The sequence below is a fragment of the Chelonia mydas genome, chromosome 1 (genome assembly GCF_015237465.2).
Source record: "Chelonia mydas isolate rCheMyd1 chromosome 1, rCheMyd1.pri.v2, whole genome shotgun sequence".
In the NCBI taxonomy this organism is placed as follows: domain Eukaryota; kingdom Metazoa; phylum Chordata; order Testudines; family Cheloniidae; genus Chelonia; species Chelonia mydas.
The window spans coordinates 37,125,193-37,152,471 of NC_057849.1; the positions used below are offsets into that span (position 1 = coordinate 37,125,193).

General features: G+C 41.3%; 2 protein-coding genes across 4 annotated transcripts in view; one reads left to right on the top strand and one right to left on the bottom strand.

Moving 5' to 3' along the window:
- Window positions 1-2,224: 2,224 nt before the first annotated feature.
- On the top strand, window positions 2,225-22,738 carry ACAT1 (acetyl-CoA acetyltransferase 1). Of its 2 annotated transcripts, none has more exons than XM_037890358.2 (12): window positions 2,225-2,521; window positions 4,707-4,754; window positions 6,109-6,226; window positions 6,912-7,007; window positions 7,287-7,387; window positions 10,018-10,161; window positions 12,709-12,859; window positions 13,882-13,977; window positions 16,908-17,021; window positions 17,471-17,535; window positions 20,070-20,227; window positions 22,254-22,738. In XM_037890358.2, the coding sequence occupies exons 1-12, from the start codon at window positions 2,366-2,368 to the stop codon at window positions 22,372-22,374; spliced, it is 1,368 nt and encodes a 455-aa protein (XP_037746286.2). In that variant the 5' UTR covers window positions 2,225-2,365; the 3' UTR covers window positions 22,375-22,738. The 2 variants fall into 2 exon arrangements, with proteins under 2 accessions (XP_037746286.2, XP_037746292.1); XM_037890364.2 differs by lacking the exon at window positions 2,225-2,521 and adding an exon at window positions 3,097-3,191.
- Window positions 22,739-24,700: 1,962 nt separating this feature from the next.
- LOC102935973 (protein NPAT) overlaps window positions 24,701-27,279 on the bottom strand; it is a 32,641-nt gene continuing 30,062 nt past the window's right edge. For both annotated transcript variants that reach the window (XM_037890338.2, XM_037890347.2), the window contains exon 18: window positions 24,701-26,592. In XM_037890338.2, coding sequence (XP_037746266.1) covers window positions 26,515-26,592 — 78 coding nt within the window. In that variant the 3' untranslated portion in view covers window positions 24,701-26,514. The remainder of the gene's footprint in view (window positions 26,593-27,279) is intronic.

Consider the following 27,279-nt stretch of genomic DNA (forward strand, 5'->3'; position numbering starts at 1 on the left):
TGGCTCCTGGCTCGGCTCACCAATTTGTTGATAAATTGTATAGTCAATTGCTTAACTACATTTTGGTTTGCTATTTTGTTATGAAATATACTTGAGACCAAATAATCAATGTCAGTCAGGTTTATTAATATGGGGCAGGAAAAAGGTGCTATATACCAGCTTCCCAAGAGCAGTCCCGTGCTGTGAGGTTACATTCAACTTAGGAAGATGGTGTGCTCTCCCAAGCTACTCCCCTAAAGCCATCCTTTTATACTCTATTTGTTTACCAGAAAAAGGTATCATATAAATCATTTAATTAGTCAGATTTTTGCCCTGTTTGTTCTGGTACCATGTTGTGACCTATGCAGTCCAGGTTATGATGCACACTTCTCTTTGAGTACATACATTCCAGCTGCTAGGGATGAAGGCACCTCCTAGGTTGGTGCGGGCAACTTTTTTCCTGTAGTTACGAGGAAATAATCCTCTGTCCTAAAACTGACAGTTTTCCTATTTAAACTAGTTCAACTAATGCATGGTATTCTGGGATGCTTAAGTGTTCAGGATTATAATAAAGGTTCAGGCCAGTCTAGGCTAAAAACTGCTATACTAATCTTAATATATATACTTGAATAATTAAAATAGGTGTAGTGTGGGTAGTTATTATCACTATAATATAGATGTGTATAGCCAACAGAGTGGTGACAGGTTAGAATGGATGTCATGCTACACCTGAAACTAGTAGTGGTAAATTGATGTGGGAAATTGTAAAGGGGAGGCAGTGTCTGGACAGTGGACTAGGCATGCCATTTGAGGTGTGTTCATGTGGAAGGGCATGATGCTATAAAGAGGGGAGTGGGATGTGGGAAGGAAGGGTTGTGAGGCTGCATCTTTGATAGGCTGAGGAGGGCAAGATGAAAAGGGGAGACATGTACAAAGGCTTGAGCTGTGAGGGTGGAAAGATTAGGGCAAGGAGAGGGAGTTGGCAAAGGGAGTTAGAGAAGGAGCAGGGTTGCTGAGGGGCAGGAGAGAGATGATTTTTGTAATGAGGAGCGCATGGAGCAAGGTGGGAACTTAGAGATATGTTGCAGACCCCAAGGTGGGCGATGACCAAAGTGTGGCTAAGCGCAGCCCTGCCTTTACCAATGCCTGTGCTTCTAGCTTCTGCAGGGTTGTGGCTACGGCACTGTGCCTTTCTCTAGCGTAGGCATGCCCTGTGTGGGGAGAACAGGCGCTGAGAGGAGGAGCTGGGTGGGAAAGGATTTAGACACAATTTGTGCAGAGAGGATAGGGGTGACAGGCTGGCTGCTGCATTACCATGGGTGGTAGTTAGGGTTGCCAGGGATCCAGTTTTTGAGCGGAAAGCCTGGACAAAAAGGGACCCTGGTGGTTCTGGTCAGCACTGCTGACCAGGCTGTTAAAAGTACAGGCGGCAGCGCAGCAGGGCTAAGGCAGGCTTCGTTCCTGCCCGGGTTCCACGCAGCTCCTGGAAGCACCCAACATGCCCTGCCTCGAGTGCTGGCTCTGCAGCTCCCATTGGACAGGCACCCTGGCCAATGGGAGCTGCAGGAGTGGTGCTGCTGGCGCAGGCACCAGGCGCTGCGCAGAGCTGCCTGGCCGTGCCTTCGTCTAGGGGCCGGACATGCCGGCTGCTTCTGGGAGCAGGGCGGAGCCAGGGAGCCTGAGGTAAGCGCTTCCCTGCTGGAGCCTGCACTCCAGTCCCCCTGCCCCAGGTCAGAACCCCCTCCTGCACCCCCAACCTCCTCTGCACCCTACCCCTCTGCCGCAGCCCTGAGCCTGCTCCCTCACTCCACACCCTTGGCCCCAGCTGAGAGCCCTAAACCCCTCAGCCCCAGACCCCGTACCCCTACCTGGAGCCCTAAACCCCTCAGCCCCAGAACCCGTACCCCTACCCGGAGCCCTAAACCCCTCAGCCCCAGAACCCGTACCCCTACCCGGAGCCCTAAACCCCTCAGCCCCAGAACCCGTACCCCTACCTGGAGCCCTAAAACCCTCAGCCCCAGACCCCTTACTCCTACCCGGAGCCCTAAACCCCTCAGCCCCAGAACCCGTACCCCTACCTGGAGCCCTCACCCTCTCCCCTCGCTGTCCTAGCCCAGTGAACGTGAGTAAGAGTGGTTACGGGGGGGGGGGGGGGGGCTGGAGTGAGTGGGGGTGGGGCCTCAGCGAAGGGGCGGGACACTGGGCAAGGCAAGGGGGGTCGGTTTTGCACAATTAGAAAGTTGGCGACCCTAGTAGCAGTGGGAATCAGGGAGAGGAGCCTGGGGGGGAGGGGCCTGTGGCACTTAGTAGCCTATTTCCCCCCCCAGCCCCCTCCGACCCACCGCACAAGCCCCGCCTTCTCCTCCAATGGAATCAGCAGGAGCCAATGGGAGCGGGCGGGGGGCGGAGCAGCGGCTCCCGTTGGCTGAGGGAGGGGGCGGCCGCGCTGAAGGTGAGGCGCGGGGCCCTCTCCAGTGACACTCGGGCGGGGATGGCGGCGGCGGCGATGCTGGGCGGCCGGGAGGTCGCGAGGCTGCTGCAGGTGAGCGGCGGGGGGGGGGTCGGTGGGAAACACGAAGCCCCCGCCGCGGAAATGGGGCGTGTCACCGCGCCGCGGGCTGCCCGGGGCCCGGAATCCACCCCGGGTCGGGCGAGGGAAGCGCAGCCTGGGCTCCAGCGTGGGGCGCCTCCCGGGCGCTGGGGAGCTCGGCCTGGGGTGACCTGCCCAAGGGCAGGCGGAGGCGGCTGTGGCCCGAGGCCCAGCCAGGAGCCTTGACCCCCCAAGGCCACCCTCGTGCTGCGGGCGGGGGCGCCAACCCTCGACCCTCTTCCTCGCCGCCACCAGCAGCAGCCCCCCCCGCAATCTCCGGCGGGGCTGCCCGGAGACCGGGCTGCCCTGGAGAGCCTGGGGCGGGGGTTCGGGATCGGGGCGCGCTGCCTCGCCAGCGCCGAGCCTGCTCCTTGGGTCGAGGGAGCCGAAAGCGCCCGTGGCAAAAGGCTGAAGGATCAGCAGAGGTCAGCCACGTTGGTCTTTCAGCCGCCCGCCCGCCCCCTGTTGCGGGAGGCGGGGCTGCGTGCGGGCCGCTTTGAGCCGAGCGAGCCTGACAGCCCCAGCCCCCGGGGCGGCCCAGTGTTGCGAGCCTCTGCCTTGGGAAGGGGATGAGGCAGGTGAAGCACCCAGACGGACATTCGTGGTTTACGCAAGGGGTCAGGTATGTCCACAGAACCAAAGTTGAGATCTTATCAGCTGCCAGGGTTAAAAAAAAATCAGTTATCTGTACATACAGGTACGCGGCACAGGCAGTGCGAGCTGCAATCAGCTATGTTTGCTGGGTGTTCGCGTATTTGTACAATTGACTGAATAACATGAACTGTAGATAGTTTAAGATAAAAGGCTGTTACCCTTGTTAGTGGTCAGGCCGTTCTAAGAATAAACTACTCTCTGGGATGTTCAAATAAAACCTTAAAGGGATGCAGTCAGCTTTAAAGTTTACCCATGTTTCAGAAAATTTCACACCTAAAATTGTTAGATAATTACCCAAATTGACTATAAGTGAAAGACTAGAGGAGATGTTTTCTTTTTGTTCATTGAACGTTGTTAAATGCATAAAATTATATAGGCAGTTTTCCTTTTTCTTGCTTGTGAATTTGTTTTTCCTGTTGTGAAGCTAAAATTTTAAAAAATCATCAGAACTGGCATGGGGACTCAAGGTGGGCATAGTACCTGGAAGTACTTTTTAACTTTTCTTAAAATGACTAGAATATAATTTATCGTGTTCCTTCAAAGTCCTTAAGTGACTATTAATTTTAATTAACTTACCTGAATATATTATTTCAGTAAAATGCTAGCAGTCTGTACTCTATGTATACACTGTCTAGTGAAATAATTTTACTTTTTTTATTACTTTAAGCTGCTGACTTAAACTCTTAAGATAATGTATCTTTTAAAATAATTTTTTTATTTAAAAAAATATAATGAATTTTCACCCCACTGTGAGTACATCTAGTAATAAGATGAAGTTAACAGTAGCTTAAGAAAGCTTATGCTCAAATAAATTTGTTAGTCTCTCAGGTGCCACAAGTACTTCTTTTCTAGTTGTTCTGTTGTCATCTTTTGATGCTGAATCCTATGTTCACCACCCATATTGCAAATCACATATGCCAGTGAAATTGAGCTTTAGAAATTAGGTACCTTTGTAATGCTAAATTTAGTGATAGCAGTGAAAAGACTAAAGGAACAATGGAGTTGAATAATCAAAACTTGTAGCAGCATTCCCTACCGGTTCATTGCATGTAATGATGATGAGAAATACTGGAGCTCCTATATCTGAGAAGTAGCTATTAAGTGATTAAAACTGACAGAACTTTTTTAATCCTTACTTTCCACAAATTGCTTTTAAAAAAAGATATTTAATTTCTCAGGAAAGATTTAATCACAGATGATGTAGTGAGATCTCATCTCTCATATTTGAGATGTTATTACTTTTGGAAAATATACTACAGAATGTTTACCACATTTGTCAACTAAATGAACCAAGTCCATTTTGTGATGTATTAGTTTTTTATTTTTTCCAATGTTTCTTAACTTGAAAAATTCAGTAATTCTCAGTGTTTCCCAGTCACTTGTAAGAAATGCCCAATTTTCACAATATATCTGTTACTGAGCTGAAACATCAGGTCACCAAAATTGGGAAGTAAAATTTTGAAAATAATTTTCTTGTTTTTAGGTTTTGAAATATACAAACCGTGGTTATGCATCACAGCGCACTTTAAATGTAAGTATTAAGTAGCATCTGGCTACAAGCATTGGTTATGATAAACCATCGCTACTAGCCTGCTTTTAGAGTCTGATCTTTAAAAACTTGAGCATTGCAACACGCTTTCAATGTAAAGAATGTGTAACTTGGCCAAAGTCACACAGCTTGTCATTGGCAAAGCTGGGAATAGAATCTAGGTCTCCTGACTCCCAGTGCCCTGCTCTCTAACCACTGGGATTGCAAGGACTTCTATTTGAGAGAGATTACTTAAAAAAAGCATAGAAACCCTTCCCTTCCCCACCCTCCCAACTTGTAATCGGACCAGTACGTATGGTAAGACATCTTGGTACGTGATAAGCTTGAATAAGAATGCTTGTTACCTGTTTCTCACCTAGTATCAGAACAGTGTTTAGATTTTTTCTAAGATCTGTCTGTATCAAAATGTCAGATAACTTCAAAGTGCACAGTGCCGCAGAGAGGTTGGGAAGGCAGGGCATCATGCTTCTGTTAAATTTACAGGGAGCTGGTCAATACTCTTTCTCTCTCATTTTGAAAATTTCACTCAGCACTTACCTGTGTCTGACCTGGTCTGTAACTGAGGGCATCTGAATTTGTCTGCCTCTTTGTTAATCCTGTTACTGTTTATTTGTGGAGTGGGAGGAAAGTAAATCAAGTGACACAAGGTATTCCATCCAAAATCCTGCCTACCTCAGTAAATAAAGAACCAAGGGCCTGACACAACGTGGTGCTGAGTGTATTTGACTCCCACTGAAACGTGGGGGTTGAAGGTGCTCATCAACACCATTGAGGAAGCATTCATGAACAGGCCCCAAGTGGGGGACACAGACTTTAATCCCTTCAATGTCAGTACATCATACTGCCATCAGATTGATGGGCTAGCTTAACAGGCAGACTTGTTCATGGGGGCGGGGGGAGCTGAGTAAAAATAGGGGTAAAAGCAATACAAATCATCATAATACTTAAAATAACTCCATATTATGTTGTAATTCAAAATAGTCAGATGCAGTGAGCTCCTCGATAAGGAGTTGAAAGTCATACCTTGTTTCATTCAGAAGTTAATTTATGGTTAGCCCCACAAGAAGATCTCTGACATTGGCTAAATTATCATGACATTCTTAATGTCTTGTTTCTTGGGCAGGTGTCTCAATTAATATGACATAAAAATTATTAAAATGTTTGTACTGCATTGGCACCTAAAGTCCATGACCAGTTTGGCTCCCACATCATGTTGTACAATTGTATACTGTACAAATGAGTCACTGTTTCAAAGAAAAAACAAAGTGTGAACAAGTTAAAAGAAATTTTATGTTTTTAAATACTGTAACTCTTACCACATATTATATTCTGCTAGGAAGTGGTCATAGCAAGTGCAGCACGGACTCCCATTGGATCTTTCCAAGGATCCCTTTCATCGTTGCGAGCCACTGAACTTGGTTCCATTGCAATAAAAGGAGCAATTGAAAGAGCAGGTATGTGTAAATATTTGTTAACAAAACAAAGTTACACATTGCCCCAGTGAACAGTATCAATTTGTATCTTGTTTTGAAAAAAAATAAGTGTGTATGTGGGTGGGTGAGTTTTTAATCTTTGATATCTTATACTTTTTTATCAGTTGATACAATTAAAAAACAAAATCTAAGCATGAAATGTGTAAAGCACTTAATGCCTGATTTGAGTGCTTTTGTTTTAGTGTTGCTTTTAAAAATAGATTAGACTTTTAATCAGTGGCCTATGTGATGTGAAATAAAATGTTAATCTGGTTTCTACTGGTAAGGTGTCCACCTTCCAAAACCTATCACCACATTAAACACTGATTTACAGTACTAAGACATGGAGATGGAATTGCTCTAATGGGTTGAAACACACTGCCCAGGAGTTTGTTGAAGGCAGCATTCCTGGTGGTTGTGCTGTTTTTGTTCTGTGGATGCCTAGAGGACTTTGGTCTCTAGAGCAGTCTTCAGCATTTTTTCATGAACCATAAGTGTGGAAACCTGCGAGGCTCTCGATGTAGGTCTGTGTGCTGTATTTTAGCCTCACTGGAGTAAAATCAGTGCATTTTATTGCCAGTGTTAGATTGAAAACTTTATGTAAAAGGTAAAAATACTGGTGTATTGCTTGTCTCCCTTAGAAAAAGCCTCTTGATTTATTTTATAGGTATTCCTGCAGAAGAAGTGAAAGAAGTGTATATGGGTAATGTCTTGCAGGCTGGACAAGGACAAGCTCCAACAAGACAAGCACTACTGGGTGCAGGTATTAACATGTTTTTGTTTCTGTGCTTAAAGATCTAGAGAATTTATACTATATAGAGCTGCTATAGAACTGTAGGTACAGATTATAACTATTTTACTTTAGATGAAAGTTAGCCCCTTATGAAATATTAGTGATGGTGAAAGGCAGTTTTTTTTGTAATGAGGGGCAGTGCAACGAGATTAGCAGCTAATAGTTAAATGTTAAAAATGGATGATGTAATTAAATTATAAATAGAATAATGTTGTTGTCTTGGTTGATTATTATATTTACTTTTCTCAGGTTTACCAAACTGTACTCCTGCTACAACTATCAATAAAGTTTGTGCTTCTGGAATGAAGTCCGTCATGATGGCAGCACAGAATCTGATGTGTGGAAATCAGGTATGTGAATTTTAGTGCCCGTTAACTTCAAACATGAGATCTGATTGCCAAAATGTGGAAATTCTGATCTCTGAGAAATACGAGACTAATGTGGTGGTTTCCTGCTCATTATAATATACTACTTTTTGTTTTTGTGCTAATACTGCTTAACAAGAATTTATATTTTTTTACATAAATCCTAATTTTGTAGATACATAGTTAACAAATTTGTTTATTTAGAAATGTGTCTCGCATATATTTTAGGATTAATCACAGTTAATAGTGGTGGAAGTAGTTGTGGTCAGTATTATAAGCTTTTCCTTTTAAGGGGAAGAGAAGGTAGAGAAGCAAAATACCTAGATCTTAACCAGGTTTCTTTGACTCGTGCCTCTTGTGTAGACGTATACTGGTAGTCAGAACTAGAGACTACTCTAGTATAACCCTTTAATACTCAATATATGCTGACAAAAGAGTTTTTCCTGTTGTAGGAAAACCACCCGACTCAAACAAAGTTAGCTGTGTTGTCTGAGACCCTCTTCTGTCAACATAGCTGTGTCTCAGGGTTTTGTTAGTATGGCTACATCAGTGGGGGTGTGATTTGTGGGTTTTTTGTTTTGTTTTGTTTTTTACCCCCGACTGACATGTTATGCTGATGTAACCTTTTAATATAGACCAGGCCTAGATTAGGAGAAAAAAAATCTTATCTGCCAATTATGGTACATATTTGGAAAACCTACCTGCTGACATAAGTATTCTTTCATTTCTTAAAATATGTACTCTCTCTCCCCTCCTCCTTCGTACAGTTACTGATATCAGTGATTTAGGCCCACTGCTTAATTCACACCAAACCCAATCTGACCTAGTATTAAGGGCTTGGTGTAGAGCCTGAAGTCAAGGGGAATCTTTTGCTACTGACTGTACTGGTCTTTGATCAGGCCCTAAATGGTATTCTTGCCATTAACTTCAGTGGGATCAGGAACAGGTCCAGTACTTCTATTTCAGTAGCTACTGCTGGGATTAGTAATTCACATTTAAAGAATATTCATACCTTAGGTTTACATTTGATGGATGCAGGCCACACACTTTGTAGGGGCTCTCATATTTCGGAGAATTAGAGATTTGACCTGAAGTGATTATGCATGCCTGATTCCCACAGTATGTCACTGTCTCTCTACCCGCTTTGCTGGATTCAGCCCTAATTGACTGTAAGTAGGTCTTAGAAACTATATAATTAGAGATTTTTTTCTCCAGCTGCACACTCAGTAATTCTGATCCCATTACAGTTAATGACAAAACTCCCATTGACTTGAGTGGATGTGTGATTTGTACTGTTTTAGAGCCTTTACTGGATTTATAGATTATTTTTTAAAAAACTGGAAGGGCTGGAGACCTAAAATTATATAGGATCAGAATAACAAAGCTTAAAAAAAAGAACACTTTTAAGAAATCTTCTGTTCCCTTCTCTGGCTTCCCATTTCTGATTTCTAGTCATAAATGCCTTTGAGTTCTCTCTACTGCCCATCTCATCCTCATGATTCTCAGTTGTTTTTATTGGATCCAGTGTATACCTAATACTGAACAAAGCATCATTACTTTAAATCTTACCATAAAAAAACCTTCCTTTTCTTAATCCCGTGACTGACTCCTTGTAAAGTATCCTTTATGAGGACGCAATATAAAAGTGTTTTACTGAACTTTTCTATAGACTACAGAAAAGCATTAAACTTGCAATTTTTCTTATCCCTACCCATATGTAATGCACTGCATTAAAATGGTTACATCTATTCTTCATGCTGAGAATCTAGAGACTTCATGTGTGACGCCCCAGGGAATGGTCAACCACATCTTACAAAGGATGATAAAACTGCAGGAACTACTTCTTGAAAACCATGTAGAAATATTAATAAATGCACATACTAATTAAATGGAATTTTGGGTTCAATGATAAAACTGTTTAAAGACTCCTGTTTGTTGCCAGCTTATTAACAGACAACATGGTAAACTGTGTTTTGAAGTTGGGTCAGATCTTTCCACACTGTGAGATGACACAACACTGTATAGAGCAGCTAGTACTTCATGTGAACGGATCTCTCTCTCTCTTGCCAGTGTCTTAAATTCTGAAACAGCTGCTTGTCCTGTAGATGTAACATGTTGCTAATGGAGAACTGAAATGGAACAAATATGCAAAACTAAGACTTTTTAATAAGAAAATTCTACTTTAATCTTGGAGGCAGTTGCATTTCAACAATCGAGGTGTAGGAGAAAGAAAATGCTAATTGATGTGAGGTGGCCAGAGCACCAGGGCAGCGAATGAAAGATTAAAAAGAAATACTGGCTAAGAAATTTGTCAGATCTTTTTTTTCCCTCAGAAACTCTCCATGTTGCAACTTTCCTGTAACTAATCTTCAAGGCTTTTTGCTTCTCAGATCTTTTGAAATTACAGTTCAGATACAGAACATTGGTCACGTTCACTTCCTGTGCCAACACCAATTAACTGTTTTCACTTTTTTCCTGTTACACAAAAAATAGAAGCAATTTTGTTAGAAACATCTGTAACATGTTTTCTAATCTTTTGTTATGTGGTAAGAAATTTTATATAAAATGGTTTTTATTGTAATTTACTTTAACATATGCTTGTTTTGTTTGAGAAGGATGTGATGGTGGCTGGTGGGATGGAGAGCATGTCTAATGTTCCCTATACAATGAGCAGAGGGGCAACACCTTATGGAGGAGTGAAGCTGGAAGATTTGATTGTAAAAGATGGCTTGACTGATGTTTACAACAAAATCCACATGGTAATTATTGCTGTTCAATACTGAAACATACGGCAACTTTCTTTTTTTTTTTTTTTTTTTTTTTTTGCCTACCATGAGCCTACTACCGAACTCAGGAGTTTATTAGTAACTGTTTAAATGTTGGTTCTGGCATGCCTGGGAAATGAGGGACAGAACTGGTTCTGAAGAAAGGGTTCTTCCACTTTCATGATTCTTATTGTGAGTGGTGTGGAGAGGCTAGGCAGATCAAAATTCAGGAGCAGGCAAAGTGGTTGTTTTGTGTGGCTGTGTGTGAGGCCTTTCTCAAGAGTCCAGGACAGTGGTAGACAGAGACTCAAGACCCTGGTGTATGCTGTAGAATGCGCAGTTGATCACTAATAACTCACTATTCCTTCCTTCCAGGGGGGGACCAATAAAACTGCTCAACCTCCCTGAGGGCATCCACTTGTGTGGCCCAGCACGGTTTCCCTGTTACCTCCTCTTCAAAATATATATGTGAGGTTCCTAGAGGAGAATGAGATTTGAGACTATCTGTATTCTCTCTCTCATCTGATAGCACCTCATAATATTTGATTCTCCTGGTTCCATGTCAGCTAGCATCCTGACAATAGCTCACTGGTTTAAGATGAATCCAGATAAGACTGAAGCGAGACTGGTGGGCATTTTGAGGAACTAATGATTGTTCTCCCCACTGAAGGAATTCTCCTACCCAAAGTCTTTATTGGATGAGTTTCTACTCCTTGCTTCCTAAATAGTAGCAGTTGCCCAAATAATATTTTACAATCTTTGTCTGGCCTATAGATTAAAACATTTCTTCACTGATACAGACTTCACCTTTGTTATACATACCTTGTCCTCCTCCAGGCTGGAGTAGTAATGTACTCTGCATAAGGTTACACAGTCTACTCCCTATTGAAACTCTATTATCTGAAACCCTTCCTTGTCCCCTAGCATGAGAGACATGCTGCAGGGGGAATATATGCCATGCTGGGGGACAAGGAAGAGATTCAGCTAATGCAGAGTTTTGGATAATCGAGCTGAGACTACTGGTTAGGACTGTGAGGAAGAGGAGGATAAAGATCCACTGGCTGCAAGGGAGACCACCCTGCTGCTGAATGGTTCCTGCCCAGTACAGGGAGCCCTCTGCAGGTTCGCTGCCATGGGAGTGAGTGAGCAGGGCCATGACAGAAGAGCTGCAGAGGGCTTCCTGCGCGGCCCCAGGGTCAGTGACATGCAATCCCTGAGGATGCAAAGTTAAGGGGGGGAAGTGGAGGGGTGGCTGTAGTTCCGACGGAGCAGAGCCTCCCCACCCAGCCAGAACTGCGGAGGAGGACAAGCCCCTGTCACCCTCTATTTGGCTAGATAGAGGTATAGAAATTAACTCACTTGTGTGAGGAATTAGAGGAATGCTGCAATCAAACTAACGCAGACTGATCTCTAAGCAATGTTTTATACGTAGACTTTGCTATAGAAACAGTATAAGTTTAACCAAATGTGCATGCAGATATTTAGGAAGTTAGCCTGGTGACCAAGGAGGAGGGGTCTAGCTCCCTCTCATCTTCAGAATAACTTTCCCAGGTGGACTTAGTGTATCTCATGGAATTGGTAATGGGATATATTACCCTTCACCTCTGTCATCAGTGAATGTATAGCCCGTGTTCGTAGTGAACAAGATTTGTAACTGTTGGTTCTATGGCTGTTCAGTAACCTGTGTGAAGTGAGTTAGGTGGTCACAGTCAAGTTAGAGGATAGTTACGTATACAGTTTAAAAAAAAAAGAGAGAGAGAGAGAAATTATCACACTGTTCAGTAACCTGTGCAAAAACTTAGGTGGTCTCAGTTCAGTTGTTGGATGAAAAATTGACACTGCTTGCCAATTTGTCATGCACTGCTGAGAATCCAAGGACTGAGTAAGATCTGGAGATTGAAGTACCCTTTCAAGCCTCTAAGGCAGTCCCACCAGTATAGCAATGATGTGCATTGGTGAGAACTGTGTGGATGTACTATTATGTGGCTAAACAGGGCTTCAGAGTGTCGATCCAAGCCATTTCAAAAGCATTAAATTCACACAGGTTGATATATATATATATATATATATTTTTTAAATTATAAAGGCCTCATTAGGAACATTAGAGAAACAAGGTGGCTGAGGTAATAGCTTTTATTGGACCAACTTCTGTTGGTGAAAGAGACAAGCTTTCGAGCTTTTTGGTGTGGCTCAAAAGCTTTTTTGTCTCACCAACAGAGAAGTTGGTCCAATAAAAGCTATTAACCTCATCCACCTTGTCTATCTAATATGCTGGAACTGACATGGCTACAACTACACTGCATCCGTCATTACGATCATGGCTTTCTGGCTTAAATTACATCTGTCCAGAAAATTGCTCATTAACTTCTGTTGTGAAGTTCAGATTCCTGTAGCAGTTGTCACAATAGAACCTCCTGGCAACTGTAACACTTAAAAATTCACTTCAAAAGTTCTGTCATATCCATTTAAAAAAGATAGGAGTTAATCTTCCCATCTATGTTTCTGGTTCATGTTCTCAGAATGGTCTTTGTTTTCCCCTAGGGTAATTGTGCTGAAAATACTGCTAAGAAGCTTACTGTTTCACGAGAGGAGCAAGACACTTACGCCATAAATTCTTACACTAGGAGCAGGACAGCCTGGGAATCAGGAGAACTGACAAAGGAGGTTGTTCCTGTCACTATTTCACAAAAAGGTATTATGGAAATACATTCTAAAATTTTTTTCATGTTAAAAGGTGTTAAATTGTGCAGTGATGAATACTAACATTGCAGCTGGAATGTGCAAATTTTGGGACTATTTTTTACATTTCTGTAGAAAAAAAATATTCTTAGCTTGCATTCTGGCAAACACAGTTGGTGACTGTTTATGGTAATTTTTTTCCTCTTTGTTTTTACTGAGGTAGTGGAGTTATCCATCCTTCTCTTGTAACTTGCATGAGTGTTACAACATAGAATAAGCGCTAGGTAATGTGGCCTGTAATTCATCTCAATCTGTTTTTTACTATTTTAATACACTTAATTGATCTGTGATTTTTTTTTTTTTCTTCTCTCTCTCCACCAGCCTGGGAGGTGAATTGATAAAGGTCTTGTCTTAACAATAAACCTGATGTGGATCAATAGGATAAAGGAGCAAGCTTGTCAATTTTTGTGTCTCTCTTCAGAGCTAAATTAAATCACATTTTTATAGAAATAATACGTCAGGGTGTCTAAAAATGGAATGTAGCATAGAATAAATGAGTGCAGAATACCTTAGGTCGGTGGTCCCCAAACTTTTCAGGGTTGCGCCTCCCCTTACTCCTGTCTGTCTCCTGCCTCCCCCTCGGGGCTGGGAGCGGGGACGCGGCTCGTGTGTGTGTGTGTGTGTGTGTAAACGCGGATGGGGTAAGGGAGCTGAGGCTGGGGGCAGGTCTAGGGCTGGGTCTGGGAATGGAGCTGCAGCTGGGGGCGGGGCCAGAGCAGAGCTGGGATGGATGGTGCTCCTTCTCCACCCCTTGTGGGGGCTGGGCCGGACCCGCCACACCCCCCTGAATGTTCCTCTGCGCCCCCCTAGATTGGTGTGCCCCACAGTTTGGGGACCTCTGTCTTAAGGGTTACATTTTGGATAAATCATAACAACAATAACCTGGTGAAGTGTCATGTGCATCATTGTGCAGCTTTTCATGCTAAAATGCCAAAAACTGATTGAGTTGGCTTTGATTTGGCATCTGTATTTCAGGGAAACCAGATATAGAAGTGAAAGAAGATGAAGAGTACAAGCGTGTTGATTTCAGTAAAGTTCCAAAGCTGAAGACTGTTTTTCAAAAAGAAAATGGTAAGTACTGTATATGGAGCAATTTATTTATTTATTTATTTATTTATTTAAATTTTTATTTGTTTTTACAGAGCAAATTCTGTAGACAATATTTTAAGTCTCTCCTCACTAAGCCAAGTAGTGAAGAATAGTTTCCAATTGAAATTCCTGGGACATATGTCATTATTTTATTAAACACAGACTTCGTGCTGATTACCAATATGTTACTGATGTGTTGCAGGAGAGGAAGGGATGTATCAAATTTTAAATTAAAGATTTCCACAGCTCTAGTTGCAGTTAAAGGTGAACTGCTTTACTTGAAACAGGGACTCTGGTGTTTGTCTTTTTTGACCGAGTTCCTCCAAAGTATGTTAGCAGGAGGACCATGCTTATCTTCAGTTGAACACGGTAGGCTGCTCTTGTTCAGGGCTTAACTTTGAGAGCTGTGTATTCTTATGGTACTTAATTTCAAAAAATAAAATCTCAAAACTCTTTCAAGTTGGACCACGTTGATAGGAGGGTGAATAACATATTCTTTCCACCCAATGTATTTTGACCCAGATAAGCTGTTTTCAGGTAAAGACGAATGATTTCCAGATAGAAAACATAGGAATACAGTGGGCACCAATTACAGCAGCACCCTTTGTTGCCTGGAGAATTGTTCTTATAACTGGACAATGTGCAGCAGTGTTTCCTGGAGAAATGCAAGGCCTGGTTTAGTGACAGGCTTTAATGGTTTTCACTTGAAACAGGTGATAATTGTGGGGGAATCAAACAGCAAAGTTGGTCTAGAATTGCAGTTTCCCAAATGTTCTTGTAAGTGGAGTGCTAATACTGAAAAGTAGACGTCAAGATGAGTGTCTTTCCTGGAGAAGTGGTACATGAGTTTGGGAGCTGTATCTGTTTTGTTGTTGTATAGTATGGAACATTATTGCTTTGAGTGCTGATCCAGTCCATTTTTCATTCTCTTCAGGCTTTAATTATAAGTTGAACTTGTTTAACTAAGAGCTTCTTCAAGTGGCTCTGCATATTCCCACTTACGGGTACTATGCTGCTTTGTGGTACCTAGCCACAGAACCACCTAGCAGGGTCAGCTAGAGCGCTTTTGCACTCTTTGCCCCTCCTGTCCAGTCTCACCGATGTTCTGAGAGCAAGACTTGTATAGGGGCTGGAGTGCCCTCAGTACCTCAGTTCCTTCTCACCGTGTGCCTGGATGGATGTGAACAACTCTAGTCTCTTTGGAGTCAGAGCCCTTTTTATTGTTAGGATAGTTAGTGTTAGCGATTATTTTTTCCCCTGTCAGTTCTGCCAGTTGCTGAAATTTGCAGAGCTGCAATCTGGACTTTGGCGCACATCTTAACTAAGCACCGTACTTTGGACTTGGCCTGTAGGGCAGATGCTGGATTTGGTAAAGCACTACTTCGGCCCTTATTCAGTTAAGAATCTGTTCCTACTTCTAGTTAATTTTCAGCACTGCTTATCAGCCTGTCCCGTAAGTGGGAATATGCAGAGCCACTTGAAGAAGAAATGGAAGTTACTTACTTGTAACCAGAGTTGTTAGAGATTGCTCTGCATGTTCACACTCCCACCGGCCTTCCCCTTTTTGTCGGAGTCCTTGATCTCTGGCTCTGATGTAGTGAGGGCACGCTCTCTCTTATATAGCCTCTCCCTTGGAACATTGGTGATGCTGAGGGAAGGGGAGAGGTAAGGTGCATGACAGTGCTCTAGCTGACACTGCTAAAGAAGGCACTACCACAATGCGGCGCAGTACCCGTAAGTTGGGAATATGCAGAGCCTTCTCGAAGAACTCTGGTTATAAGTAACCAACCTTCATTTTCAAATCTGGTTTAATCTGATGGAAAACCTTATATCGGGACACTTAAATTGATTTTAAATCTGGCATAAATCAATATGGTTACAGGCTTGGTCTACACATACAGTTTACAACAGTGTAACTTCTTATTCCAGTGGGAGCATGTGCGCCTTCACACGCATCTGTCTCCAGTCGATGGATCTCTGAAGCTAAATCCGTTTAGTTGCCACACTTTTTTGCAGCCCTGTATCGATTTGGAGTTAAATTGATTATTGGTAATGTGGAAGCCATTACCTTACCTAAGTAAGATACATCAATTTAAGCCAGGTTTAAATTGGTGTAAGTGTCCACACGGGTTTTTGCACCAATTCAATTTAAAAGCTCACCTTGAGACTATGTTTACATTATACTACAAGCTAGGGGTGTGATCCCCCAGCTCACGTACACGTACTTGAGGTAACTCAGTGAGAGCTAGCACTTGTGTAAGTAGTAGTGTAGCTTCAGTAGCACTGGCAGTGTTGGAATGGTCTAGCCATGCCAAGTACAAACACTCCTGCAGCCTGTGAGTATGTACTCAGCACAGCTAAACCATGCAGCCACTGCCTATGCTACCACAGCTGCACTACTAATAATACTCGTGCTTCAGAGTAACAGCCGTGTTAGTCTGTATTCGCAAAAAGAAAAGGAAGACTTGTGGCACCTTAGAGACTAACCAATTTATTGAGCATAAGCTTTCATGAGCTACAGCTCACTTCTTCGGATGCATACTGTGGAAACTGCAGAAGACTTTATATACATCTTCTACACTTTCCACAGTATGCATCCGATGAAGTGAGCTGTAGCTCACGGAAGCTCATGCTCAGATAAATTGGTTAGTCTCTAAGGTCCACAAGTACTCCTTTTCTTTTTGCGAATACTCATGCTAGCTCTCATCGAGCAATCATGAGAATTTGTATGCGAACTGGGAAATCACATTCCAGGCTTGTAGTGTAGATGTAGCCTTAGTTAAGCCAGTGTCCCATACTTGTATAGACGAGCTCAGATTCAGGGCCCCTCTGCCAGATAAATGCATTGGAAAGAGATACCTGAGCTATTGCGTTTTCCTTCTTCTGTTTAAATACTGGTCTACTTTTTTCAGGAACAGTAACTGCTGCCAATGCCAGCACACTGAATGATGGAGCAGCTGCTTTGGTTGTGATGACTGCAGAGGCAGCCAAGAGACTTAATGTCACACCACTTGCAAGAATAGTGGGTAGGAATTTTTCCAAATGCCTCTCTCAAGTACTGTGCTGGAAAATACTCTTATGATTTGCCATGTGACTTGGAATCTTGCTTTACCAGTCGTCTTTTTCATGGGGGAACGTGGGATAGGTTCATTGGCTAGGAAGGTGCAGCTGTAACATAACTTGAACTGTTCTTTTAAATTTGAGGAGCCAAACGTGCTTTGACTCCTGATCATAGCCAACCTTTCCTAAATGGGATTATGTCTAACACATTTTAAAAGTAAAATCTGAAAATATTACCATACTGTTTGCATACAAGCACACACAGTTTACAGCCTGTTTTCAGGAGTCATTTTATTTAAATGAATAGAAAAATTGATTGGTGGAGGAGGGGAGTACTGGACATGTATTCTGTATAGGTGAATATTTCCTTTGTGAAAAGTGATAAAAGATTTCTATAATATTTATGGTCTTACAGCTTTTGCAGATGCTGCTGTTGATCCTATTGACTTTCCAATTGCACCTGCGTATGCTGTTCCCAAGGTAGGAACAAAACTGATCATTGCTGAATATAAAAAAAAAATTGTAAGCTTGCCTAAATTGCTCCAGTGATCCAACATGCATTTTCCTCTGATTGGAATACAGACAATATTTGCATCATTTATAAAGTACTTTTGGACCTTGTAGATAAAGTGTAAAGTAGTATTTATATTATGATTGCTTAGCCACAAGAATAACTCCCACGCAAAGTGTGCATGCAGTTTTCTGTTCTAGATGGGTTTTTTTTATTAAAGGAACACAGTCCCCTTGAAATCTAGTCGGCTTAAAGAAAAGAGTTGAAAGTAGTTACAGGTACTTCCTTGCCCCTCAATACCTCTGCCAGTTTTTTGTGGTTTAGTCATCCTGTTGCTGTCTGAAAAATCCTCACAAACAGGAACACAACATAAATAGGCTATCAAGTCAAATACCCAAAGTAAACAAATTAGAAAACAGAAAAAAATATTTCTTATTTAGCCATTATAGTAACTTCAGGTGTTATAAGTAACAAGTGAAAAAAATTTTAGACAGAAGTGTGATGGGATTTGAGTTAGTGTCTCAACAAGGAACTACTTAAATGATGCTGTTCATTGTATTAAATAAAGGCTCTCTCTGTGGGTATGACAAAAGTAGGTAAAATAAAACTGACAACTTTCCATGTTCTTCTGTATTGGCACTTACTATGCAGACTCCTTTAGTGCCAGACTGGGGGATTAATAATGTTGCCTGAGTTGAAGTTAAGACAGATCTGTTAATCTCAATGCTTGAGAGAGAATCTAGCTGGGTGGTTAATTATTAAATTATTCTGAGCATATCAAAGCAATTATCAGTAACTAAGGCCTTGCCTGCACTGGAAGGATTTTTTTTAATACAATCTAAGGTATTAATTTAAACTGATATAGCTATACTAGTATATAACACACACCCCCTCCCCCCATGTGGGCACTTTTGTTTTGATCTAAACAGAAAAAAGTCATCAGAATAAGTGTGTCTACATGGTGGGGTACAGGGCTGGTATACTGGCGTAATTGGTAAAATGTTCCTTTGTAGACTAGTGGGGAAATGTGTATTTGGCAGCATCAGATTAACCCAAATCTGTGGAAAATATTTGTCACATTTGTCAAATGTGTTGGTTGTTTGAGCTGATTTATGGCTTTGGTCAGTAGAAAAGGTTATGTCCATACAACCGTAGCTGTTTCTTAAAACTTAACCCACTTCATTGAATTACATTGATGGAATTATTGATATGTTAAAACCAATTTAGCTTGCAAGGTATAAATATTAAAATGGAGGCTTGAGTCCTCAGGTGTTAACATTAATGCTAATAACTAGATTGGGGTGTCAAATTCATTGTGTAGGAAAGGCCAAATTTATATTTTTAATTATGGTGCTTGGGCTGGGGCATAAATTTACATCTATATAATCCCCCTTGATCCACAGATCTCTCACTGATGATGTTGTGGTGATTGCATAAAGATCAAGGTTAGAAAAAAGATTTTTATGTAACATATTTTTAAGTCAGTTGCATTCTGCATCACTTGGGAAAATATTCTCACTCTTAGGACCTACCACTATTTCTCTTCTTGTCCTCACTTCTACATCTCTACTGCTTCCCTGGCTTTGGTCTTGTCTGTACTTAGAAGTTTTGCATCCCTCCCGAGTTTAGATAGTTATAGCAGTAGAAAAGTGCGTATACTGGTATAGCTTATTCCAATTCAAGAACTCAAAGAAGCTATACTGGTATTATACCATACCAGTATAACTGGCAGCAAAAAAAAATCGCCCCCTAACCAGTAGTGACACCGGTAAAACTTTTAAATGGCTTGTCTTGCCTCCTTCCCCCCCCCCCCCTTTCTATTTTCTTCTTTGCATCAACTCCCAGTTTGCATCCATGGGCTTCACTTCCACTCCATTTCCAGCTAATAAATAGTTGCTGACATGTGAAGCATCATCACTCGATTGAGGCTAATGGAAAAGGGGGAGTGAATTTCCAGAGCTGTTGTTTCGAGCTGTCTGCAAATGGGGAAGATATGTGTCAGTTAACCTTCCAAATGAAACACAGCGTATTTGTAAGCATGAGGGCAAAGAAGACAGTTTAGATTCTGCAGAATCTGAACATGCTACACAACCCGCAAAAGTACATCAAGTAGGCTTTGTGTTTGACACCTTCAAAGTAGAGGCTCTGTACTCTTTTCTTTTTTTCTCTGCTGGGCTTCCCTTGAGCTCATTTCAATTGTGACTTAAAGCCAGATCTAGAGCCACCGTAGCCCTGTTTTTACAGGGGCAACTGCTGAGATGTGCAGTCTTCTGTACAATCCTTTCTTTGCAGGAAATAGTCTTAACAGCACTTTTGAATAATGTGTATCCGAGCTGGGAAACTGGTGAAAAGCCCTGTGACAAGGGGAAGCTTCTGATCCAGGCTGAGTGCTTCACTGGGTAACTTTCAACTAGTTATAGGAAGTGTAACATTGAATTCAAAACAAAAAGGACCACCGGGAAGTGCTTTTGGCTACATAACTTTCACAATGTTTTATTTCTAGGTTCTTAGTGATGCAGGATTGAAAAAGGAAGACATTGCGATGTGGGAAATCAATGAAGCATTCAGCGTTGTAGTCTTAGCCAATATTAAAATGCTGGATATTGATCCACAGAAGGTGAACATACATGGAGGCGCTGTGTCTTTGGGACATCCAATAGGGTAGGTGAAGTACTCCATTGTGTATTTTTTGTTTGCACTTTAGGGTAGGTCTTATTCTTGGACAGTATCTGTTAAACACATCATTGCATTTGTGTGCTTGGGCCATGTTTTTTTAACTCTTCCATTTTGTCTTTAGTTTTTTAAGCCAAGGGCAAAGGCTTTTGCTAACTGTCACAGGGAGCCAGTCAGTAGGAAGAACCATGAACAAGAATTGATGATGGCAGTTTGGTAGCAAGTCCATTTTAATTTTATCCAAGGCTTAACTTACAGGGCGCTGTGAATCAGGCTTGGTTGGAGGTTCACCTTTCTCCTCAGTATTTAGCTCTTCTATGCAGTAGACGAGCAAGATTGGGAACCTTTTCTTGGATGAAGAATTTTCCTTGTCCCCCACGAAATTTATTTATTCAGTTCATTTATTTGCTCCCATCACTGTTGTCTTGGTGCATATACCATTTTTTTCCAAAAATTTCATATTATTTAATGCGTTAACCAGGAAATAGACATTACTCTGATCAGAATGAACTGCAACAGTAAAGCCACTAATTAATGTTTCTGCCATGCTTTCAATATCTATTGTACTATTAAGTATTTGTTATGCTGACTAAGCCCTCCTACAAAAAGCCAAAGTTAAATGGAGGACCTTCAGGGCATAGTGTAAAGACCAACAGGCAATTAAACTCCAGGTCTAGGGCCCTCTACTGAAAATCCCCTCACATTTGATCTCCGCTGTTGTGTAAGGTGGATCCAGAACATTTACTGAATGCCTAGTATTGCAGTTAGAAGCCAGTGCAGTCATTGGAGCACTGATATAATGTGCTCTCTTCAGTTTAACCCACCTAGCCTCCCTTCCCCTTCTCCACCCCCTCCCCCCCAAAAGAAAAAGTTGTCCCCCATTATGAAGCAGCTGTAGTTTCTGAATGGTCTTAAGTCTTTCCCAGTAATCTACTTTGGAGGTGATAACTGGCATTGTGCAGATCTACTGAAGAAAAATAGCCCCAATCGTCTAGCTAAATACAGATTGGAAAAAACCATCGGGGATTCCAGGAGCAAATGGTGATCCAGAAGTGCCCCTTGAGTTGCAAGCTTTGTTGGTAAAGATGTTAGCCCCTGTGATTTCAGGAGTGGTCCTAACATCTTCCTTGCCATATTCTGTTGGCGTCCTCTGACCAAATCAGCATCACCATAGTCTTCTCTGGATAGGTTATTTTTAAAAGTCCGTCTCTTTGTAAGTATGTTGGGCCCTGATCCTGCAAATGTTTATGAACTAAATGACTGACTTTTGTGCCAGAATGCTTGTCTACACTTAAAACACTGCAGTGGTGCAGCTGGACTGCTTCAGTGAAGATGCTATCTACGCCGGTGGGAGGAATTCTCCTGTTGGTGTAGATACTCCACCTCCCTGATGGGCAGTAGTTAGGTTGATGGTAGAATTCTCCCATTGACTTAGCATTGCCTACAGGGGGGATTAGGTAAGTTTAACTGCGTTGATCAGGGGGTGTGGATTTTTTGTGTGACTTAGTCATGTTGACAATTTCCTAGTGTAGACCAGACCGCTGTGTTTGATGGCTTAGGGTCTTAATCACAGCAAAAGCAGCACCTCATTGTACATCCTCAGACTTGTAGTTGATGAAGAAATCGGTGCACAAAACCACCACTTGAACCAGCAGCTGCTCTCAAAATTCTTTCTTCCTGCGGTGGTGGCAGCATGGAAGAGACTTATGTGCATCCTGTTGTCTTTTTGAGAGAGCTGTGCTTTGCAGTGCAGCCCAGTTAATTCAGTTCCAGCAGGGAACAGGAAGTCTGGTATTTTAAAGAGCTATGTTTAGAATGCTATTTACATAAAGACAAAATGGAAAAACTGGTGGAAAGTTGCTTTTATTACTCTTAAGTATGGGTATTAGATACTTAATCCGAGGATGCAGTGCTACAGCAGTACTGCCATTTGAATCTGTTGATTTGTCTTAGAGAAACTTGTGTAAAATCAAGATGACTTCCTAAAAACTAACCTGTTTTCTTTATTATATAGAATGTCTGGAGCGAGAATTGTTGCTCACATGGCCCATGTGCTGAAGCAAGGACAGTATGGTCTTGCAGGAATTTGTAATGGAGGAGGTGGTGCTTCTGCGATTCTGATCCAAAAGCTGTAGTCTGGCTGGCTGGCTGTTGAAAATACCAAACCTTAAAATTATCTGAGTAAAATAATCTGAGTGGTGGTGGCAGTTAACACCCACTTTAACTTGGTTTTCTATAGTATTTCTCTAAAACCTTGATCAGTCATGCTCACATCTGTTTTGTACTTTAAACTAATTTAGTGCAGTTTTTTACATAGTGTGAACTAAAACTTGTCAGATTATGGTAAACTACAAGTTGTCACTAGACGAAGACTGTATGCCTATTTGGGATGTAGCTGTTCTGTGGATGATCTCCCTGCAAGTAATTATTTGAATGAAAATTGTTTTCTTTGGTGGGTAATGAATTGATATTAAATCATTCATAAATCTTTAAAATGGACACATAGCTTAAGTGCTCAATTTTTTATTTAAACCTGTAATATCTAGTTCAAGTTTTTTTCCCATGAAAATCACCTGGCAGTTACCTGAATCTTGCTGTTGGAACATATCTTTACAACAAGAGCATGAGCCTAGCTTGCCATCAACTGTTTAGACTTCTATGGTTAACTACAATGCTGGAGGAGTTTTTAAACCAGCTTTTCATTCAGGATTTCTGCAGCACTTTGATTAGCTTTAACCCTATTGTTACAAAATAGTAACTGACCTCATAGAAGACAAGTTTGTCAGCTACAGCTAAAAATACTTAACCTTTAGATTATGCACAGATAATTGGCATTTCTCATTTGTCAGAGGGCCTTTTCAGTTTAGTCAGAGAAGTGTTCACTTGCAGAGTTAACTGGTATAACCATATCCCGTTAAGTTCACACCCTACTTTATACAATTACAGCTTCCTGTGAGACAAGCCCATCAATCTGTGGTATCCAGAAAAAACTGGCTGACAATTGCTTATGTTCAAGTAAACTACTGTCACCTTTGCGCTAGTTCAGGAGCAGTTTTAAAAATTTTGCCTTCTGGCCTGATTCTGTGCTACAGTTTTGAGGACTATTTTGAGCTGAACAGATATATCCAGATGCAAACTTAGAAATGTAGAAAGATCAGAATATGTATTTTCACTGAAGATTCTGTATATGGTTTGAAAACAATGTCCGTAGAATAGGTGGATGCAATTCTAGTGCAGCTTTGAGGGGGTGTAAGAAGCAAAGAAATGACCAATCCTCCTCTAGTTTTCATAGTACTAGCAGTAATGTAAACTTTTAGTTCTTTAAGCAGGTGTTTTAGCTGATTACCTAAAGTCTTTCTTAGCACTTTTTTTTTCCCCAGTGGTGGTCTTTCATCATGTATGAAAACTTGCAGTCACTAGCAGATAATCTACCAAATTGGCAACAGCACCAATGAATGTTAACCTGAATGAGTAGTTTTGGTATTTAGATATTCTTAAATTTACCTCTGTTCCCAGACCTGCTCGCACACAGGTCTTTTTAAAAAGATTTCTAAAATCACAGCCAACATGTGTACTACACAAGCCCAATGCACTGCAACTAGCAGCAGCCTGCTTCTTTAAAGGCTCTGTGTATGTTATACTACCAGTCTCCACTCCTTAATTTCCTAGAAGTCAACACCCATATGAAAAGATTTGGTCTTTTGATTCAGAAGTTGTCCTGAAGTTGTTAATTCACTTTTGGCAGTACCCTGGTCTTGTCAAGAAACATACTCTGGCAGTAACCACTCAAAGGTGAGGCAGGTAACTGGTTATCGTATACAAGGTTCTTGACATAATTTCCAGACACAAAATTGGTGTTTTTGACATTGATGCAAGCACACATGAAACTTAAAATCAGAAGTAACTTCAACCCTCCTCTACACAGCAACATTTCATTCTGTCATGACTACACTACCTTCCTTACAGCAGCTTTAAATTGATTAGCTTCACAAGTCTTGCAGTCTAACCTGTTGGGGGTTCTTTGAATACTGTTCTTTATAGCTAGCTCATGTGCACCTCAGAAAAGCCTATACAACTGGTAAGACTTCAGAGGAAGAATAGTATGGGTTAAGGATTTCTACTTAACCTCAGTCCAAGCCTGCCTCTTTCTCTATGGCAACATTAATACTGGAAAAATGATAGCTAAAGAAGTTGAAGGCTTTGTGTAAAATAGGTAATATCAAGTCATTGGTGCAAGAAAGGTGTAGCGTTTTTCAAAGATGACTACTCACTTAAAACATCTTCCACAAAAAGAAAATTCAGCTATGCCATTTCATGTTTTATATTTCTGCAAACAGACCTGATAATTTAGCATTACCAGTCCTCTGAAGATGTAAAGCAGAGCAAAAATGAAAGTGAACTGCATACCAGCATAGGACTGGGAAAGGGCTGTTTGGTACACAAAATCAATAGACAAACTTCTGGATTAAAACCAAAATATTTATTCAAGCCTTAAATGCTATGCAGTATTAAGTTAGTGGATAGGTTTAATATAAACATCTACTGCATAATATTTGGTTCCTTAGGAATCCTTGGATGCTATTTGAAACACTGCCATGTCACCATACAGATCTTACAAGAAAACTATTACATTATTCAGTAACATATCAACAAGTTGAGAACAAAGAGGAAACACACCACTGCCAGTGAAGAAAATTCTGCAGAACAAGTTAGACCTTATACCATTTGGAGTTGGGATTAGGACTAGTGATCAGAAGAGAGGAGTTTTATTAATTTGTATATATACCAATTCCTATCAAAATGCAGGATACATAGGGGCTTTGTCCTGGCACCTTCTGTTAATCACTATGTTGAACTACCCTACTGGATATCACCACGATCTACCTTCATTTTGAACTAAAGGTGAAGCTAAAAGCCTTTCAAGTAGAACAAACAGGAAGCTACCCTCTTGACAATGCAAAATAGTGTTGAAAGAATCATCTTTCCCATTAGAGTATTTTTGATTCTTAGTCTCACTACATCATCAACTCAGATCCCCCACCAAAAAGTAAAATTACAGTGGAAGACCCAGGAGAGAGCGAGTGCCCTGTTCACTGATTGGCAATACTGTTAAGGATCTCTAAAAACTCACTACCTACACCAGTGAAATATTTCACTCAAGCTGTCATTGAACGTTCCTCTTTTCCTTTTGGTAGGCCCTAAATCAAACTCACTACCTTTTTGAGAGATTTTTTTTTCCCCCAGCAACGATTGTGTTCATTTGAGTCCTGTAACTACATGACATTTATTAAATTAGCTAGGGTATTTGGATTTCAGTGAGCAAAACTTCCATTCCTATCCAACATAATGCGGAATGTTGCACTGCTGATCTCCAAATGATATACATGGATACAGAACTGAGCCATGTGAACCAAACCCCTTTTCACTGTTGAGAAAAACTACATATAGTCTGGCTATTAAAATTTTAAATATTTAAAACTTCACTATTTTAAATAATTTTTGCACTTCAAAAGATACCATCGTAGCTAGCAAGATCTGCATTTGGCTAAGCTGGTAACTGCTGTTTAAGATTCTGTAAAATTCTTAAGCACCTTTATTGGAAGATAGTACACCTTTTTGGTGGAGGGGCGGAAGAGACGTGTGTTTGTGCCTATTACTCTCTCCTTTCGGGGTATCTTTCATCACCCATGCACTTTTAAAAAGTAAAAAAGCATTTGACAGAACATGGTGTGGAGGGGTAGGAGAGAACTCTACAAACAAATTAACAACAGTCTGATTTGAGAACCCCCAATACCTGTTGTAAAAGATGATCCAAATGCTTAATTTCCCAGTTCTTCTCTCAACTGCCTTGTTTAAAATCAGCAGTGCTGCAAGGCTTAGAAATGCTGAGCTACAGAATCACTGCCCTCAAATTCACAAAATGACGAAGCAATTTAGATGGTAAGTAAAGAACTCTGCAGAACATAAACATCTGGTGTTATAGGAAACAAACTAAGAACATTTGGTTGTTTACAACTCTTCTCACAATACATTTGTACAATACTTACATTATCCAAACAAGTCTACCTGTACAGTTTTGTAAATAAATGGCTCTACATCACTGTAAGTGCTTTCTCAAAAATAAAATATACCAACTTAGAATTCTATTTACAAACTAGCAACCTGCTTCAGAAACAGCATGATTTTGCTATAAAGTGAAACTTCAGTGCACTGAAAGTGCAGCTCACCCTTTACAAAAGCGACACCTTGTTTTAAATAGTCATAGTTCAACTACTTTATTCATCATAATGCAGAGATAACAAGAACTTGTCCACATCCATTCCAGCTGGAAAACAATGTGGCAGCTTCTTTTTCTGTTGGGAGAAGGAAAGGCTCATGTTAAACCCTAAAATCATGGAGGTGAAAGTTTGAAAATTTCTTTCTTTTGCTTCGTGCTTCCCCATCCACATGCCGAAGAGGTAAATACAAGGCACTTACTCAGAAAGTGCCACATCCTTGTATTAAATTATTGTATACATGTATTTTAATTGAGCAGTGTAGTAGTGACTATGCACCGTATGATTCAGGGATTGTGGGAGTAGAGTGGGTTGCATTTCCAACTCTTATTTGTTTGTTCTGTGGCCTTGGACAAGTCCCTTTGTTTCTGCCTTAAGTTTCCCCATCTGTAAAATATGGACCATGCTTACGCAACTTTGTAAACCACTTTGAGACCTCTGGATGAAAAATATTATAGGACTAAGTATTACGAATTACAAAAGCTACAGAATGTATCTTGTCCCATCACAATTTACATGGACTGCTTTAACACTTGATCTAGAGTAATGCCTTTGAAATTCACCATTGGCTTGCTTAAACTCCCAAGTTTTATTAAAGATAATATTTCAAATAGACAAAGTATGTCCGCTCCTGGGTCTATCACTGCACCGAGGCTGTGGGAAAGGGACTGCATTCCAGATCTCTCTTTTTATGATGAGTACGTTTCTAACAGGCTAATTTGACCTTCATACGCAGTTGCCAACAAAGTTACTGGGAGTTGCAAC